The 17,028-nt window shown below is 48.7% G+C and overlaps 1 protein-coding gene across 5 annotated transcripts in view; it reads right to left on the minus strand.

The window, feature by feature from the left end:
* The window catches only part of AK9 (adenylate kinase 9), a 406,441-nt gene that overhangs the window by 354,953 nt on the left and 34,460 nt on the right, over positions 1–17,028 (minus strand). For all 5 annotated transcript variants that reach the window (XM_063917113.1, XM_063917112.1, XM_063917116.1 and 2 more), the window contains exons 4-5: positions 9,827–9,879; positions 7,683–7,779 (exon numbers count right to left, since the gene is read on the minus strand). In XM_063917113.1, coding sequence (XP_063773183.1) covers positions 7,683–7,779; positions 9,827–9,879 — 150 coding nt within the window. The remainder of the gene's footprint in view (positions 1–7,682; positions 7,780–9,826; positions 9,880–17,028) is intronic.

The following is a 17,028-nucleotide window of genomic DNA, read 5'->3' on the forward strand; positions in this document are numbered from 1 at the left end:
ACAAAGTTTACACAGTACTAGCTAGCTTTCAGGAACTGACTAACCAACAAAGATTCAGCAGCATCTGCCTAACCTGAGAAGAGGGTTTATATAGCAGGTGCTGTCCACGCCCCACTCAGACCTCACAGACTGTGAGCACAAAAACCAGCACCGGATCCCCTGCCGTGCACAGAGCCTGTAACCACTGCACAGCAAAAGACCCGAACCGGAGTATCAGCTACGCTCAGGTTACTCCGCTAGCACTTGTCTCCCGGTTGCCATGACGACGTGGCAGCACAGAGCAGGAGACCCTAACAGTTTCCTCATACAGCTGGGCACTTCTGACGGCGCTTTGACTCAGCAGCCACACACCTGCCACCATCTATCATCTGCACAGCATTTACAAGGTGACACTAGCAGACTAATCGAATAAACCTTGCGGCCGGTTGATTTATCCAGATACCATACGTACCCTCCAGCTTTTCCACCTACTGGGCAAATTCTTGGACTTACCCGGGGACGCTCGGGTACACCAGCCCCTATGGAGAGGTAATCTCATATATATATATATATATATATATATATATACAAATACTTCATGCTGGCAATTCTCATTATGTGCAGTTCCAGTGATATGCTCAGGAATTACATCTAGCAGCTGTGGCAACAGCGTTTCTAAAAGGACTGCAGCACTCTGTTACATATTATCCAGTTCAGTGAAATCTCAATGATACCAAGTACAACAATCAAAGCTTAGACAATTTATGTGTTTTTAAACTTCTGTATTTGACAAATTAAGCGAAGTCATAAGGAATAGTACTTATGAATTATCTATTATGTAATAGTATTTTTTATTAGAGTATTGGCATTAATAAATACATATACTTTTATTAATATATTTGATTCCTTGGTTGTTATTGAACCTGTGCAAATCTGGTGTGTGGTTTTCATGAGCGCCTCTATTAATTTTTGTATCTCGTCCACAGCTATTGCCTGAGGGTCCCTTGACCTGGCGCAATATCTTTTTAGCTTTTTGTTTAGGCGGGACGCCATCATGTCCACTTGTGGCCTTTCCCAACGGTTTACCATCAGTTGGAAGACTTCTGGATGAAGTCCCCACTCTCCCGGGTGGAGGTCGTGCCTGCTGAGGAAGTCTGCTTCCCAGTTGTCCACTCCCGGAATGAACACTGCTGACAGTGCTATCATGTGATTTTCCGCCCATCGGAGAATCCTTGTGGCTTCTGCCATCGCCATCCTGCTTCTTGTGCCGCCCTGTCGGTTTACATGGGCGACCGCCGTGATGTTGTCTGACTGAATCAGCACCGGCTGGTTTTGAAGCAGGGGTCTTGCCTGACTTAGGGCATTGTAAATGGCCCTTAGTTCCAGAATATTTATGTGTAGGGAAGCCTCCTGACTCGACCATTGTCCTTGGAAGTTTCTTCCCTGAGTGACTGCCCCCCAACCTCGGAGGCTTGCATCCGTGGTCACCAGGACCCAGTCCTGTATGCCGAATCTGCGGCCCTCTAGAAGATGAGCACTCTGCAGCCACCACAGCAGAGACACCCTGGCCCTGGGGGATAGGGTGATCAGCCGATGCATCTGAAGATGCGATCCGGACCACTTGTCTAACAGATCCCACTGAAAGATCCTTGCATGGAACCTGCCGAATGGAATTGCCTCGTAAGAAGCTACCATCTTTCCCAGGACTCGCGTGCAGTGATGCACCGACACCTGCTTTGGTTTCAGGAGGTCTCTGACCAGAGATGACAACTCCTTGGCCTTCTCCTCCGGGAGAAACACCTTCTTCTGTTCTGTGTCCAGAATCATACCCAGGAACAGCAGACGCGTCGTAGGAACCAGCTGCGACTTTGGAATATTCAGAATCCAGCCGTGCTGTTGTAGCACTTCCTGAGATAGTGCTACTCCGACCAACAACTGCTCCTTGGACCTCGCCTTTATAAGGAGATCGTCCAAGTATGGGATAATTATAACTCCCTTCTTTCGAAGGAGTATCATAATTTCGGCCATTACTTTGGTCTGTCCACGGCACCGATGGTATTTACCAAACGGCAACGTCTGGAATTGGTAATGGCAGTCTTGTACCACAAAACGGAGGTACACCTGGTGAGGTGGGTAAATGGGGACATGCAGGTAAGCATCCTTGATGTCCAGTGATACCATGTAATCCCCTTCTTCCAGGCTTGCAATAACCGCCCTGAGCGATTCCATTTTGAACTTGAACCTCCTTATATAAGTGTTCAAGGATTTCAAATTTAGAATGGGTCTCACCGAACCGTCTGGTTTCGGTACCACAAACATTGTGGAATAGTAACCCCGTCCCTGTTGAAGGAGGGGAACTTTTATTATCACCTGCTGGAGGTACAGCTTGTGAATTGCCTCCAGCACTACCTCCCTGTCCGGGGGAGTGGCTGGCAAGGCTGATTTGAGGTAACGGCGAGGGGGAGACGTCTCGAATTCCAGCTTGTATCCCTGAGATACCACTTGTAGAACCCAGGGATCCACCTGTGAGCGAACCCACCGGTCGCTGAAGTTCCGGAGACGGGCCCCCACCGCACCTGGCTCCACCAGTGGAGCCCCAGCGTCATGCGGTGGATTTAGTGGAAGCAGGGGAGGATTTTTGTTCTTGGGAACTGGCTGTATGGTGCAGCTTTTTCCCTCTACCCCTGCCTCTGGGCAGAAAGGACGCGCCTTTAACCCGCTTGCCTTTCTGGGGCCGAAAGGACTGTACCTGATAATACGGTGCTTTCTTAGGCTGTGAGGGAACCTGAGGTAAAAATGTCGACTTCCCAGCTGTTGCTGTGGAAACGAAGTCCGAGAGACCATCCCCAAACAATTCCTCACCCTTGTAAGGCAAAACCTCCATGTGCCTTTTAGAATCCGCATCACCTGTCCACTGCCGAGTCCATAATACTCTCCTGGCAGAGATGGACATTGCATTTATTCTAGATGCCAGCCGGCAAATATCCCTCTGTGCATCTCTCATAGATAAGACTACGTCTTTAATATGCTCTATGGTTAGCAATATAGTGTCCCTGTCAAGGGAATCAATGTTATCAGACAGGGAATCAGACCACGCTGCTGCAGCACTGCACATCCATGCTGAAGCAGTAGCAGGTCTCAGTATAGTACCTGAGTGTGTATATACAGACTTCAGGATAGCCTCCTGCTTTCTATCCGCAGGCTCCTTTAAGGCGGCCGTATCCTGAGACAGCAGCGCCACCTTTTTTGACAAGCGTGTGAGCGCTTTATCCACCCTCGGGGATGTCTCCCAGCGTAACCTGTCCTCTGGCGGGAAAGGGTACGCCATCAGTAACTTTTTAGAAATCACTAGTTTCTTATCGGGGGAAGCCCACGCTTCTTCACACACTTCATTCAACTCATCTGATGGGGGAAAAACCACTGGTTGCTTTTTCTCCCCAAACATAATACCCTTTTTAGTGGTACCTGGGTTAATGTCAGAAATGTGCAACACATTTTTTATTGCCGTAATCATGCAACGGATGCCCCTTGTGGATTGTGTATATGTCTCATCCTCGTCGACACTGGAGTCAGACTCCGTGTCGACATCTGTGTCTGCCATCTGAGGTAGCGGGCATTTTTGAGCCCCTGATGGCCTTTGAGACGCCTGGGCAGGCACTGGCTGAGAAGCCGGCTGTCCCACAGCTGTTACGTCATCCAGCCTTTTATGTAAGGAGTTGACACTGTCGGTTAATACCTTCCACATATCCATCCACTCTGGTGTCGACCCCGCAGGGGGTGACATCACATTTATCGGTACCTGCTCCGCCTCCACATAAGCCTCCTCATCAAACATGTCGACACAGCTGTACCGACACACCGCACACACACAGGGAATGCTCTGACTGAGGACAGGACCCCACAAAGTCCTTTGGGGAGACAGAGAGAGAGTATGCCAGAAGCCCAGCCCACACCACAGCGCTATATAAACAGGGATTTACACTATTACAGAAAGTGATTTTCCCTATAGCAGCTATACAATACAGTTTTTGCGCCTAAATTTAGTGCCCCCCCTCTCTTTTTTACCCTTTGAGCCTGGAAACTGCAGGGGAGAGCCTGGGGAGCTGTCTTCCAGCGGAGCTGTGAAGAGGAAATGGCGCCAGTGTGCTGAGGGAGATAGCCCCGCCCCTTTTTCGTCGGGCTTCTCCCGCTCTTTTATTAATATTATGGCAGGGGATTTTTACACATATATAGTTTATTAGACTATATTATGTGTTGTTTTGTCATTTTAAGGTACTCTTATTGCAGCCCAGGGCGCCCCCCCCCCCCAGCGCCCTGCACCCATCAGTGACCGGAGTATGTGGTGTGCATAGGGAGCAATGGCGCACAGCTGCAGTGCTGTGCGCTACCTTAATGAAGACCGGAGTCTTCAGCCGCCGATTTCCAGGATGTTCTTCTTGCTTCTGGCTCTGCAAGGGGGACGGCGGCGCAGCTCCGGGACCGGACGACCAAGGCTGGGCCTGTGTTCGATCCCTCTGGAGCTAATAGTGTCCAGTAGCCTAGAAGCCCAAGCTAGCTGCAAGCAGGTAGGTTCGCTTCTCTCCCCTAAGTCCCTCGTAGCAGTGAGTCTGTTGTCAGCAGATCTCACTGAAAATAAAAAACCTAATAAATACTTTCTTTACTAGAGGCTCAGGAGAGCCCCTAGTGTGCAACCAGCTCGAGCCGGGCACAGATTCTAACTGAGGTCTGGAGGAGGGGCATAGAGGGAGGAGCCAGTGCACACCAGATATAGTACCTAATCTTTCTTTAAAGAGTGCCCAGTCTCCTGCGGAGCCCGTCTATCCCCATGGTCCTTACGGAGTTCCCAGCATCCACTAGGACGTCAGAGAAATCACAGTAACATTTATTCTACGTTTCAGCGCTTTAATACACTTTTTTTAAGATCAGTACCACCATCTTGAAAAAAGCACATATTCTTAAAAAACGCACTAAAGTTCTGAAACATCGATAGAACAAGATGTTGCTGTGATTTCATTTACACGAGTCCTGAGTGCCTCCTTTGACAGAATGATATATATAATACCTGCCCTGCATTTTGCATACATGACGAGGACCACACAGTACAGGAGGAGGCCACGTGACCAGCAACTAAAGGCATAATTGACCAGATCTGTTCAATGCCCAGCCCGACCACACATTGGGGGTAATTCAGATCTGATTGCTGCTGTGCACAGCAGGCGATCAGGTCCTAACTGCGCATGCGTATGCATCGCAATGCGCATGCGCGTTGGACAACAACAACAGGCATTGCCAGTCAGCGACAGGAAGGTGCGAAAAATCCGATTGCACGGGCGTTCACAAGGTGATTGACAGGAAGAGGCTGTTTGTGGGTGGCAACTGAGCGTTTACAGGGAGTGTCCGGAAAAACGCAGGCATGCCCAAGCGTTTTCAGGGAGGGTGTCTGACGTCAGCTCTGGCCTCGATTGGCCTGTTCTCATCGCACTGTAGGAGTAGGTCCTGGGTTGCGCACAGACTGCAAAAGGTGGATTTTCGCAGCTCGGCATACACATGGGATCACACACTTGCACAGCGAATTTACACTCACCCTGGAGTTGGCGACTAACTGATCGCAGGACAGCAAACTTAAGAGTCCATCGATCAGTTCTGAAAACCTCCCCATTGTCCCAACTGCTCTGACCCATTCATCCTCAGCCCACATCTGACTTTCTTCCTATACGTGCTCTCTAACCAACCATCTGTGTCTGCACCACCCCCTTCCCCCGGTGGGCCTGTAGCTGTCACCCTCCTACACCTCCCTGTACCTCTTTGTTTTCCCACTTTATCACCAATTTGTACACCTGTCTACATCTGTTCTTATCCATGTGTACCTCTGCCCATGTGTGCCACTCCCTTTGCCCATGTGTGACTCTGCCCTTACCCATGTGTACCTATGGGCCGTTTATGGCCAGTGCTTTGGCCTTGCCACCCAAGATAAAGTTTGCCAGCCAACCCCTGCACCAAAGAGTGCTGAGCTTGGCCCGCTCCATGCATGTATTTTCTGACCAATGGCTCCCATTCAGTGCCTACCCCCAGCCAGCAGCAGCGGTCGCCAGTGAGTCCATACGCGGAGGTGATGAATGCATGTGAGCTTCGGAGCGGGAATGCGATGCAGAGCTCTGTTTTGGCATGTTCCTTTCTGCACATGTGCCTGGGTCCTCCACCTCATTGCACTCTATCTCTAACCTCCCCTAGGGGGCCCCACTCAACTTATAGTAAGCGGCACTACTACTGTGGGCATTGTGTATAAGAGGTACTACTGTGTAGCATTACATGAATAAGGGGCACTACTGTGTGTAGTAAGGGGCACTACGTATGTTAGTAAGGTAGACTACTATGTGGGTAATGTGAAAAAGATTGTGCTACTGTGTGGTGCAATATGAAATGTGGGTACTGTGTGGTCACACTCCTTTCTTGTGAGACCACACCCCTTTCTGCTGCGCACGCCTTTGACACTCTGTTCTTTTCTAATGTATGGGAGGGAGGGCACAAGTTTATAGTTTGCAGGAGGATGCCAAACACCCTAGAACCAGCCCTGCTTGTATGTGTATCTTATGTGTTACAGTAAACATTGAGTGACAGCCAGTATGCCACAGTACGCCATCCAGGAACGTGCACGATGTGTGGAACATTATTTCCATAGACGGGATGGAATTGTGGGCCTTCCTTCGCATCCGTAACAACTGGGTCCCAGCACAATTTCCAGAGACCTGCACCACCAAACAAAATTCTCCTGTCTTGGGTGGAAATGTGCTGGCAAACAGGTACCATAGCCAATCATAATAAAGGACGTTCTGGCACACCCCGCAGCACCACCAGCAATGTGAGAGGACGGAAAAAAGATTCAGCTACATTTTTGTGAAACACACTGTATATGCCCAGCATACATGAAAGTTGCTGCATAGTGGATAGGAACCAAAACTGAGATACGGAACGTCAGTACACGTCTTTAACAGTGTCTTTCAGAAATAGATATGTACAGAGGCGGATTGGCCATAGGGTCTACAGGGAAGATTCCCGGTGGGCCGACGCACCCGTGGGGTCTGTTTTGTTTGAGGACATGTGGTCCTATTTATAGACATAATGAATAAGATGCCAAACAATTTGCATATATGAAAATGACTTTGCCACTTAGCCTGTGATTGCAGATGATCTAGTGTATGCTCTGTCTGCCTGCTTGGCTGACATATAAGATTGAGTGAATAGTGATTGGGATATGGTTGGTGTAATAAGCAAGAAAATATATCTTTCTAAAGAATTATATAGTTTCCTAAATTCTGAAGGTGTATCATATAATGTGCTCATAATATTTAATTTTATTTCCTTTTAACTTCCCCCTTGATGTTGGACATGCCCACTCTCTGGAAAGTCTTGGGGGGAGGGTGCTGCTGCCATGGCCCATGGCTAGACCTTACCCCTCTGGTGCTGCCCAAGTGGGGCCACTAGTACAATTTTTTTCCAGGGCCACTTGTTGTTCCCAATCCGCTCCCTGGATATGTAACAAAAAACATCTGACTTACTTTCTTCAAAAGTATGTACCGCATCTGTTGCAGTGGTAGTCCTGAACTTTGTTCATTCTCATGAACTTGCAATTTATAACAAGTAATATGTTATCAGTTTCAAAATGTTTTCTTGACATATCATATTAAATAAAACGAAGAAAATACCATGATGGGCAACTTCTGCAGAATTTATCTTGTCTACAATCATCTGGACTATTACTTCTTCATGAACACTTTGACCCTTGAAAAGGAGTTCTCGGATCTATAAATTGACACAAAGAGAATAACATTATATAATACTCCAGTAAGAATCTGTGCCTGCTGAGTTTCTACACATGGGGGGTCATTCCGAGTTGTTCGCTCGCAAGCGGATTTTAGCAGATTTGCTCATGCTAAGCCGCCGCCTACTGGGAGTGAATCTTAGCATCTTAAAATTGCGAACGATGTATTCGCAATATTGCGATTACACACCTCGTAGCAGTTTCTGAGTAGCTTCAGACTTACTCGGCATCTGCGATCAGTTCAGTGCTTGTCGTTCCTGGTTTGACGTCACAAACACACCCAGCGTTCGCCCAGACACTCCCCCGTTTCTCCGGCCACTCCTGCGTTTTTTCCCACACGCCCATAAAACGGCCTGTTTCCGCCCAGTAACACCCATTTCCTGTCAATCACATTACGATCGCCAGAACGATGAAAAAGCCGTGAGTAAAATTCCTAACTGCATAGCAAATTTACTTGGCGCTGTCGCAGTGCGGACATTGCGCATTAAGCGGAAAATCGCTGCGATGCGAAGATTTTTACCGAGCGAACAACTCGGAATGACCCCCATAGTCCTCGAGCATCAGTATCTGCAACTGTATGTGCTAGAGGGGGACTTTACTGAGCTGCAGATTTTTCGCTTGCAATTTATACAATGACTACTTTGCAGACCTGTGTCTCTAATTTCCTGCTTCACTCGGGTGTAATATCCTGATGTCTTTTCCTTATCTGACTGAATGTCAGTGAACCCCGGGTTTGTATTAATCTGCTGTTCATTTTTACATATAAACGATGGGGCTATTGCTGAGATGCACACAAAGAGGCTGGGGGCAACCGCGGAAGCTACATTTACAACCTTATGCTAATGTGAGTATCCGTTCAACTAATGCAGGATCTCGTGCATGTGCTAGAGGAAACCTGTGCCGCCCACTGATTTTATACCAGCCGCTGCAATCGCCATAATTAGCATCTGCAGTTGCACCAGCCCCGTATTAGGTGCATGATATCTGTCAGGCTTCCCTTTCCCATACATATGACTCTGAATCGCACTGAGCTTTTGATACACACCGATGACACTCCCATAAGTCAGGGTTGCTACGTGCGATCGCATTGTCACAGCCCAGGTCTCACCCTGAAACGTTGTATTTCATGGTAAGACACCCAAGTTCTGTCTGACTCAGAACAGAACAGACATATGCAAAAATGTGTAAATTCTCTTCTGCATACAGTAGGTGTTGTATTCAAACACATAAGTCTGCGCAAAGAGATCCGTCCAACTCTGATCCTGTATGTGTATTTTTTGTCTGTGTGTTTTAAATTAGTACTCCCGAAAGTCTAATGTTTATCCCAAACATTATTACATAAATATTTAACTATGTGAGTCCCCAGCACATCTCAAGGAATCAGGGGGGGTCATTCCGAGTTGATCGCTGCTTTCGTTCGCTCTGCAAAAAAACTGCACTTCTGCACATGCGGCGCAATGCGCACGTGCGTCGTGCTATTGCAACGAACGATGTAGATTCACACATGGCCTAGCAAAGCTTTTCATTCGCAATGCTGGCAGCAGAGTGATTGACAGGAAGAGGGCATTTCTGGGTGTCAACTGACCGTTTTCAGGGAGTGTTCGGAAAAACGCAGGCGTGCCAGGAATAACGCAGGCGTGGCTGGGCGAACGCAGGTCGTGTTCGTGACGTCAAAACAGGAACTGAACAGTCTAAAGTGATCGCAAGCGCTGAGTAGGTATTGAGCTACTCTAAAACTGCACAAAAAAAAGTTTGCCGCCGCTCTGCGATCCTTTCGTTAGCACTTCTGCTAAGCTAAAATACACTCCCAGTGGGAGGCGGCATAGCGTTTGCATGGCTGCTAAAAACTGCTAGCGAGCGAACAACTCGGAATAACCACCCAGGTATCATGGATCTATCAACCTTTCTTTAAATAAAAGTAATGTTACTTTTCAGTTATCTTCCTTTTAATTTCAGATTATTATATAGTTTGTATCACATTATTCTATATGTTTTTCAATATCTATTTATTAAATAGTCTGTACTAACCATAATGCCTTGTTCTGTTTCTCTCCGAATGTGTTCATTAATCAGATCTTTGACTAGAATGAAAAGAATAAAAAGGCAAGATAAAGGCATTATATGTAATGTATTTATCATACATGAATTTTAATACAGACTAGGGGCCGGATGAAATGCCGCCTGAGTTACGCGACTGTGCGGGATGCCGGCCGAACTCTGATGTTTTTTTAAAGGGGCAATCACTTATAAGGCAAAACTCGGGCGGCATTACATCCGGCCTTAAATACTGTATGTATTTCAAAACAACAGTTCTTTTACATTCCATATTAATAATAATCCAAAACAAAACATTACTGTTCAGCATCCTAATAGCTAGTATTCATACTAATGCTGAGACTGATGTGTTGTCATACCGGTGATGAAGAAAAGTGTATGCAACATTTCAGAGCATCAAGCAGCCTTTAGGTGTGACGGGTGAGTACACAGTGCAGAGATGAAAGTTCCATATTACAGAAGTAAGTTTCAGGCAGTTAATACCCCTTTCTCTGACGTCCTAGTGGATGCTGGGGACTCCGTAAGGACCATGGGGGAATAGACGGCTCCGCAGGAGACTGGGCACATCTAAAGAAAGATTTAGGTCTATCTGGTGTGCACTGGCTCCTCCCCCTATGACCCTCCTCCAAGCCCCAGTTAGATTTCTGTGCCCGGCCGAGCTGGATGCACACTAGGGGCTCTCCTGAGCTCCTAGAAAGAAAGTATAGTTTAGGTTTTTTATTTTACAGTGAGACCTGCTGGCAACAGGCTCACTGCAGCGAGGGACTAAGGGGAGAAGAAGCGAACCTACCTAAGTGGTGGTAGCTTGGGCTTCTTAGGCTACTGGACACCATTAGCTCCAGAGGGATCGCACACAGGACCCGACCTCGTCGTCCGGAGCCGCGCCGCCGCCCCCCTTACAGAGCCAGAAGCAAGAAGGTCCGGAAAATCGGCGGCTGAAGACTTCTGTCTTCTCCAAGGTAGCGCACAGCACTGCAGCTGTGCGCTATTGCTCCTCATGCACACCACACTCTTCGGTCACTGATGGGTGCAGGGCGCTGGGGGGGGGGGGGGCGCCCTGAGCAGCAATATTAACACCTTGGCTGGCAAAACTGACACCATATATAGCCCCAGAGGCTATATAGGTGTAAATTACCCCTGCCAGAATAACACAAAAAGCGGGAGAAAGCCCGCCGAAAAAGGGGCGGAGCCATCTCCCTCAGCACACTGGCGCCATTTTCCCTCACAGCTCCGCTGGAAGGGTCGCTCCCTGGCTCTCCCCTGCAGTCCTGCACTACAGAAAGGGTAAAAAAGAGAGGGGGGGGCACAAATTTAGGCGCAGTATAATATATATATGCAGCTATAAGGGAAAACACTCTTTATAGGTTATATCTGTGGTATATAGCGCTCTGGTGTGTGCTGGCATACTCTCCCTCTGTCTCCCCAAAGGGCTTTGTGGGGTCCTGTCCTCTGTCAGAGCATTCCATGTGTGTGTGCTGTGTGTCGGTACCGCTGTGTCGACATGTATGATGAGGAAAATGATGTGGAGGCAGAGCAAATGCCTGTAAATGTGTTGTCACCCCCTGAGGGGTCGACACCTGTGTGGATGGACTTATGGAAGGAATTACGTGACAGTGTCAGCTCCTTACATAAAAGGTTTGATGACATAGGACAGCCGGCTACTCAGCTTGTGACTGTTCCAGCGTCTCAAATGTCATCAGGGGCTTTAAAACGCCCGCTACCTCAGATGGCAGACACAGATGTCGACACGGATACCGACTCCAGTGTCGACGACGATGAGACTAGTGTACCCTCCAATAGGTCCACCCGTTACATGATTGAGGCAATGAAAAATGTATTACACATTTCTGATAGTACCCCAGGTACCACAAAAAAGGGTATTATGTTCGGTGAGAAAAAACTACCAGTAGTTTTTCCTGCATCTGAGGAATTAAATGAGGTGTGTGAGGAAGCCTGGACTTCCCCCGATAAGAAATTGATAATTTCTAAACGGTTATTGGCAGCGTACCCTTTCCCGCCAGAGGATAGGTCACGTTGGGAAACGTCCCCTAGGGTAGATAAAGCGCTTACACGTTTATCAAAACAGGTGGCACTACCGTCTCCGGATACGGCCGCCCTAAAGGATCCTGCTGATAGAAAGCAGGAGGCTACCCTAAAAGCTACATATACACACACGGGCATTATATTGCGACCAGCGATTGCATCAGCATGGATGTGCAGTGCTGCTGCTGCGTGGTCAGATTCCCTGTCGGATAATATTGATACCCTGGATAGGGACACTATTTTGCTGACAGTAGAGCATATAAAGGACGCTGTCTTATACATGCGTGATGCACAGAGGGATATTTGCCGGCTGGCATCAAACATAAGCGCAATGTCCATTGCCGCCAGAAGGGGGTTATGGACTCGGCAGTGGTCAGGTGATGCCGATTCAAAAAGGCACATGGAAGTTTTGCCTTATAAGGGGGTGGAACTGTTTGGGGATGGTCTTTCAGACCTCGTTTCCACAGCTACGGCTGGGAAATCGACATTTTTGCCACAGGCTACCCCACAGCAAAAGAAGGCACCGTATTATCAAGTACAGTCCTTTCGGCCCCATAAACACAAGAGGGCGCGAGGCGCATCCTTTCTGCCGAGAGGCAAAGGTAGAGGGAAAAAGCTGCAGCATACAGCCAGTTCCCAAGAGCAAAAGTCCTCCCCCGCGTCCGGTAAGTCCACAGCATGACGCTGGGGCTTCACAGACGGATCCGGGTACGGTGGGGGCCAGTCTCAGAAATTTCAGCACACAGTGGGCTCTCTCACAGGTGGATCCCTGGGCCCTTCAAGTAGTATCTCAGGGGTACAGGCTGGAATTCGAGAGTTCCCCCCCCCCCCCCCCGCCGTTTTTTAAAATCTGCCTTACCAGCAACTCCCTCTGCCAGGGAGGCAGTGTTGGTGGCTATCCAAAAACTGTATTCACAGCAAGTGATTGTCAAGGTACCCCTCCTTCAGCAAGGGAAGGGTTACTATTCCACAATGTTTGTGGTACCGAAACCGGACGGTTCGGTGAGACCCATCTTAAATTTAAAATCCTTGAACACTTATATCAAAAGGTTCAAGTTCAAGATGGAATCGCTCAGGGCGGTTATTGCGAACCTGGACGAGGGGGATTACATGGTCTCCCTGGACATCAAGGATGCGTACCTGCATGTCCCCATTTACCCTCCTCACCAGGAGTACCTCAGATTTGTGGTACAGGACTGTCACTATCAGTTCCAGACGCTGCCGTTTGGGTTATCCACGGCACCGAGGGTCTTTACCAAGGTAATGGCCGAAATGATTATACTCCTTCGCAAGAAGGGAGTTTTAATTATCCCGTACTTGGACGATCTCCTGATAAAGGCGAGGTCCAAGGAACAGTTGGTAGTGGGGGTAGCACTTTCTCGGGAAGTGCTACAACAGCACGGCTGGATTCTCAATATTCCAAAGTCACAGCTGGTCCCGACGACACGTCTTCTGTTCCTGGGAATGATTCTGGACACAGACCAGAAAAAAGTGTTTCTTCCAGTGGAAAAAGCCGAGGAGTTGTCATCTCTAGTCAGAGACCTCCTAAAACCGGGACAGGTGTCGGTACATCAATGCACACAAGTCCTGGGAAAAATGGTAGCTTCGTACGAAGCGATTCCATTCGGAAGGTTCCACGCAAGGACTTTCCAGTGGGACCTGTTGGACAAATGGTCCGGGTCCCATCTCCAGATGCAACAGCGGATAACCCTGTCGGCAAGGACCAGGGTGTCGCTGCTGTGGTGGCTGCAGAGGGCTCATCTACTAGAGGGCCGCAGATTCGGAATACAGGACTGGGTCCTGGTGACCACGGATGCCAGCCTTCGGGGCTGGGGCGCAGTCACACAGGGAAGAAATTTCCAAGGACTGTGGTCAAATCAGGAGATTTCGCTTCACATAAATATTCTAGAGCTAAGGGCCATTTACAATGCCCTAAGCCAAGCAAGGCCCCTGCTTCAGAACCAGCCGGTACTGATCCAATCAGACAACATCACGGCGGTCGCCCATGTAAACAGACAGGGCGGCACAAGAAGCAGGAGGGCAATGGCAGAAGCCACAAGGTTTCTCCGATGGGCGGAAAATCATGTGTTAGCACTGACAGCAGTGTTCATTCCGGGAGTGGACAACTGGGAAGCAGACTTCCTCAGCAGGCACGACCTCCACCCGGGAGAATGGGGACTTCATCCAGAAGTCTTCCAAATGCTGGTAAACCGGTGGGAAAGACCACAGGTGGACATGATGGCGTCCCGCCTCAACAAAAAGCTAAAAAGATATTGCGCCAGGTCAAGGGACCCTCAGGCGATCGCTGTGGCCGCTCTAGTAACACCGTGGGTGTACCAGTCGGTTTATGTGTTTCCTCCTCTGCCTCTCATTCCCAAGGTACTGAGAAAAGGGCATTCCGGAGAAAGTCATCCCTACCCTGATCAAAGCCAGGAAGGATGTCACTGCAAAACATTATCACCGCATTTGGCGGAAATATGTTGCTTGGTGTGAGGCCAGGAAGGCCCCAACGGAGGAATTTCAACTGGGTCGATTCCTGCATTTCCTGCAAGCAGGGGTGACTTTGGGCCTCAAATTGGGGTCCATTAAGGTCCAGATTTCGGCCCTGTCGATTTTCTTCCAGAAAGAACTGGCTTCACTGCCTGAAGTTCAGACTTTTGTCAAAGGAGTTCTGCGTATTCAGCCTCCTTTTGTGCCCCCAGTGGCACCTTGGGATCTCAATGTTGTTTTGGAGTTCCTGAAATCACATTGGTTTGAACCACTTAAGACTGTGGATTTGAAATATCTCACGTGGAAAGTGGTCATGCTGTTGGCTCTGGCTTCGGCCAGGCGTGTGTCAGAATTGGCGGCTTTGTCCTATAAAAGCCCTAATCTGATTTTTCATATGGATAGGGCAGAGTTGAGGACTCGTCCTCAGTTTCTCCCGAAGGTGGTATCAGCGTTTTCACTTGAACCAGCCTATTGTGGTGCCTGCGGCTACTAGGAACTTGGAGGATTCCAAGTTACTGGACGTAGTCAGGGCCCTGAAAAATTATGTTTCCAGGATGGCTGGAGTCAGGAAAACTGACTCGCTGTTTATCCTGTATGCACCCAACAAACTGGGTGCTCCTGCTTCTAAGCAGACTATCGCGTGCTGGATTTGTAGCACTATTCAGCTGGCGCATTCTGCGGTGGGACTACCGCAGCCTAAATCTGTAAAAGCCCATTCCACAAGGAAGGTGGGCTCATCTTGGGCGGCTGCCCGAGGGGTCTCGGCTTTACAACTTTGCCGAGCTGCTACTTGGTCAGGGGCAAACACGTTTGCAAAATTCTACAAATTTGATACCCTGGCTGAGGAGGACCTGGAGTTCTCTCATTCGGTGTTGCAGAGTCGTCCGCACTCTCCCGCCCGTTTGGGAGCTTTGGTATAATCCCCATGGTCCTTACGGAGTCCCCAGCATCCACTAGGACGTCAGAGAAAATAAGAATTTACTCACCGGTAATTCTATTTCTCGTAGTCCGTAGTGGATGCTGGGCGCCCATCCCAAGTGCGGATTGTCTGCAATACTTGTAAATAGTTATTGTTACACAAATCGGGTTGTTATTGCGAGCCATCTGTTCAGAGGCTCCGTTGTTATCATACTGTTATCCGGGGTTCCTATCACGAGTTATACGGTGTGATTGGTGTGGCTGGTATGAGTCTTACCCGGGATTCAAAATCCTTCCTTATTGTGTCAGCTCTTCCGGGCACAGTGTCCTAACTGAGGCTTGGAGGAGGGTCATAGGGGGAGGAGCCAGTGCACACCAGATAGACCTAAATCTTTCTTTAGATGTGCCCAGTCTCCTGCGGAGCCGTCTATTCCCCCATGGTCCTTACGGAGTCCCCAGATCCACTACGGACTACGAGAAATAGAATTACCGGTGAGTAAATTCTTATTTTTTAGACCGCCAACTATGAACATGGGTTATTGGCACATGAGCGCGCATAACCCGTGTTTATGGTGGTCATTCCGAGTTGTTCGCTCGCTAGCAGTTTTTAGCAGCCGTGCAAACGCTATGCCGCCTCCCACTGGGAGTGTATTTTAGCTTAGCAGAAGTGTGAACGAAAGGATCGCAGAGCGGCGGCAAAGTTTTTTTGTGCAGTTTTAGAGTAGCTTAATACCTACTCAGCGCTTGCGATCACTTCAGACTATTCAGTTCCTGTTTTGACATCACAAACACGCCCTGCGTTCGCCCAGCCACGCCTGCATTTTTCCTGGCACGCCTGCGTTTTTTCGAACACTCCCTGAAAACGGTCAGTTGACACCCAGATATGCCCACTTCATGTCAATCACTCTGCGGCCAGCAGTGCAACTGAAAAGATTTGCTAGACCCTGTGTGAAACTACATTGGCCATTGTAAAAGTACTTTGTGCGTGCGCATTGCGCCACATACGCATGCGTTTTTTTGCCTCATCGCTGCACAGCGAATGAAAGCAGCTAGCGATCAACTCGGAATGCCCACCTATGTGCGGTCTGAAAGGTGCCAGGGGGAAAATACCAGGTCGATTGACACTGTATAACCCTGGTAGCGAGCAGGGTTGAATTTGTGCGACCCGTTTCCCCTTGACTGTGTGTGTATGGATGCCGTGTCACCACTGACATTGCCAACCCCGCAATATGCCGGTTGCAGACAGCAGCGGCGGGGGGCATGAGGCGGGTCGTACCCTGGGAGCTCCAGTGTCAGGCTCCCGGGAGCAACCCGCCTCATGAGGTCTGAAAGGGGTGTAAGTGTTGTGAATGGCACACATTATAGAGCTTAGATTACTCATTTTATTGGGCCCTACACACTGGTCGATTTCGCTGAAAGATATGAACGATATTGTTCATAAATGAACGATGAATCGTTCATAAATGAACGATGAATCGTTCATATCATTCAGTGTGGATGCTTCAACAATGGCCCTCATTCCGAGTTGTTCGCTCGCAAGCTGCTTTTAGCAGCTTTGCACACGGTAAGCCGCCGCCTACTGGGAGTGAATCTTAGCTTATCAAAATTGCGAACGAAAGATTCGCAATATTGCGAAAAGACTTCTCTGTGCAGTTTCTGAGTAGCTCGAGACTTACTCTGCCAGTGCGATCAGTTTAGTGCTTGTCGTTCCTGGTTTGACGTCA

The sequence above is a fragment of the Pseudophryne corroboree genome, chromosome 4 (assembly GCF_028390025.1).
Source record: "Pseudophryne corroboree isolate aPseCor3 chromosome 4, aPseCor3.hap2, whole genome shotgun sequence".
NCBI lineage: Eukaryota > Metazoa > Chordata > Amphibia > Anura > Myobatrachidae > Pseudophryne > Pseudophryne corroboree.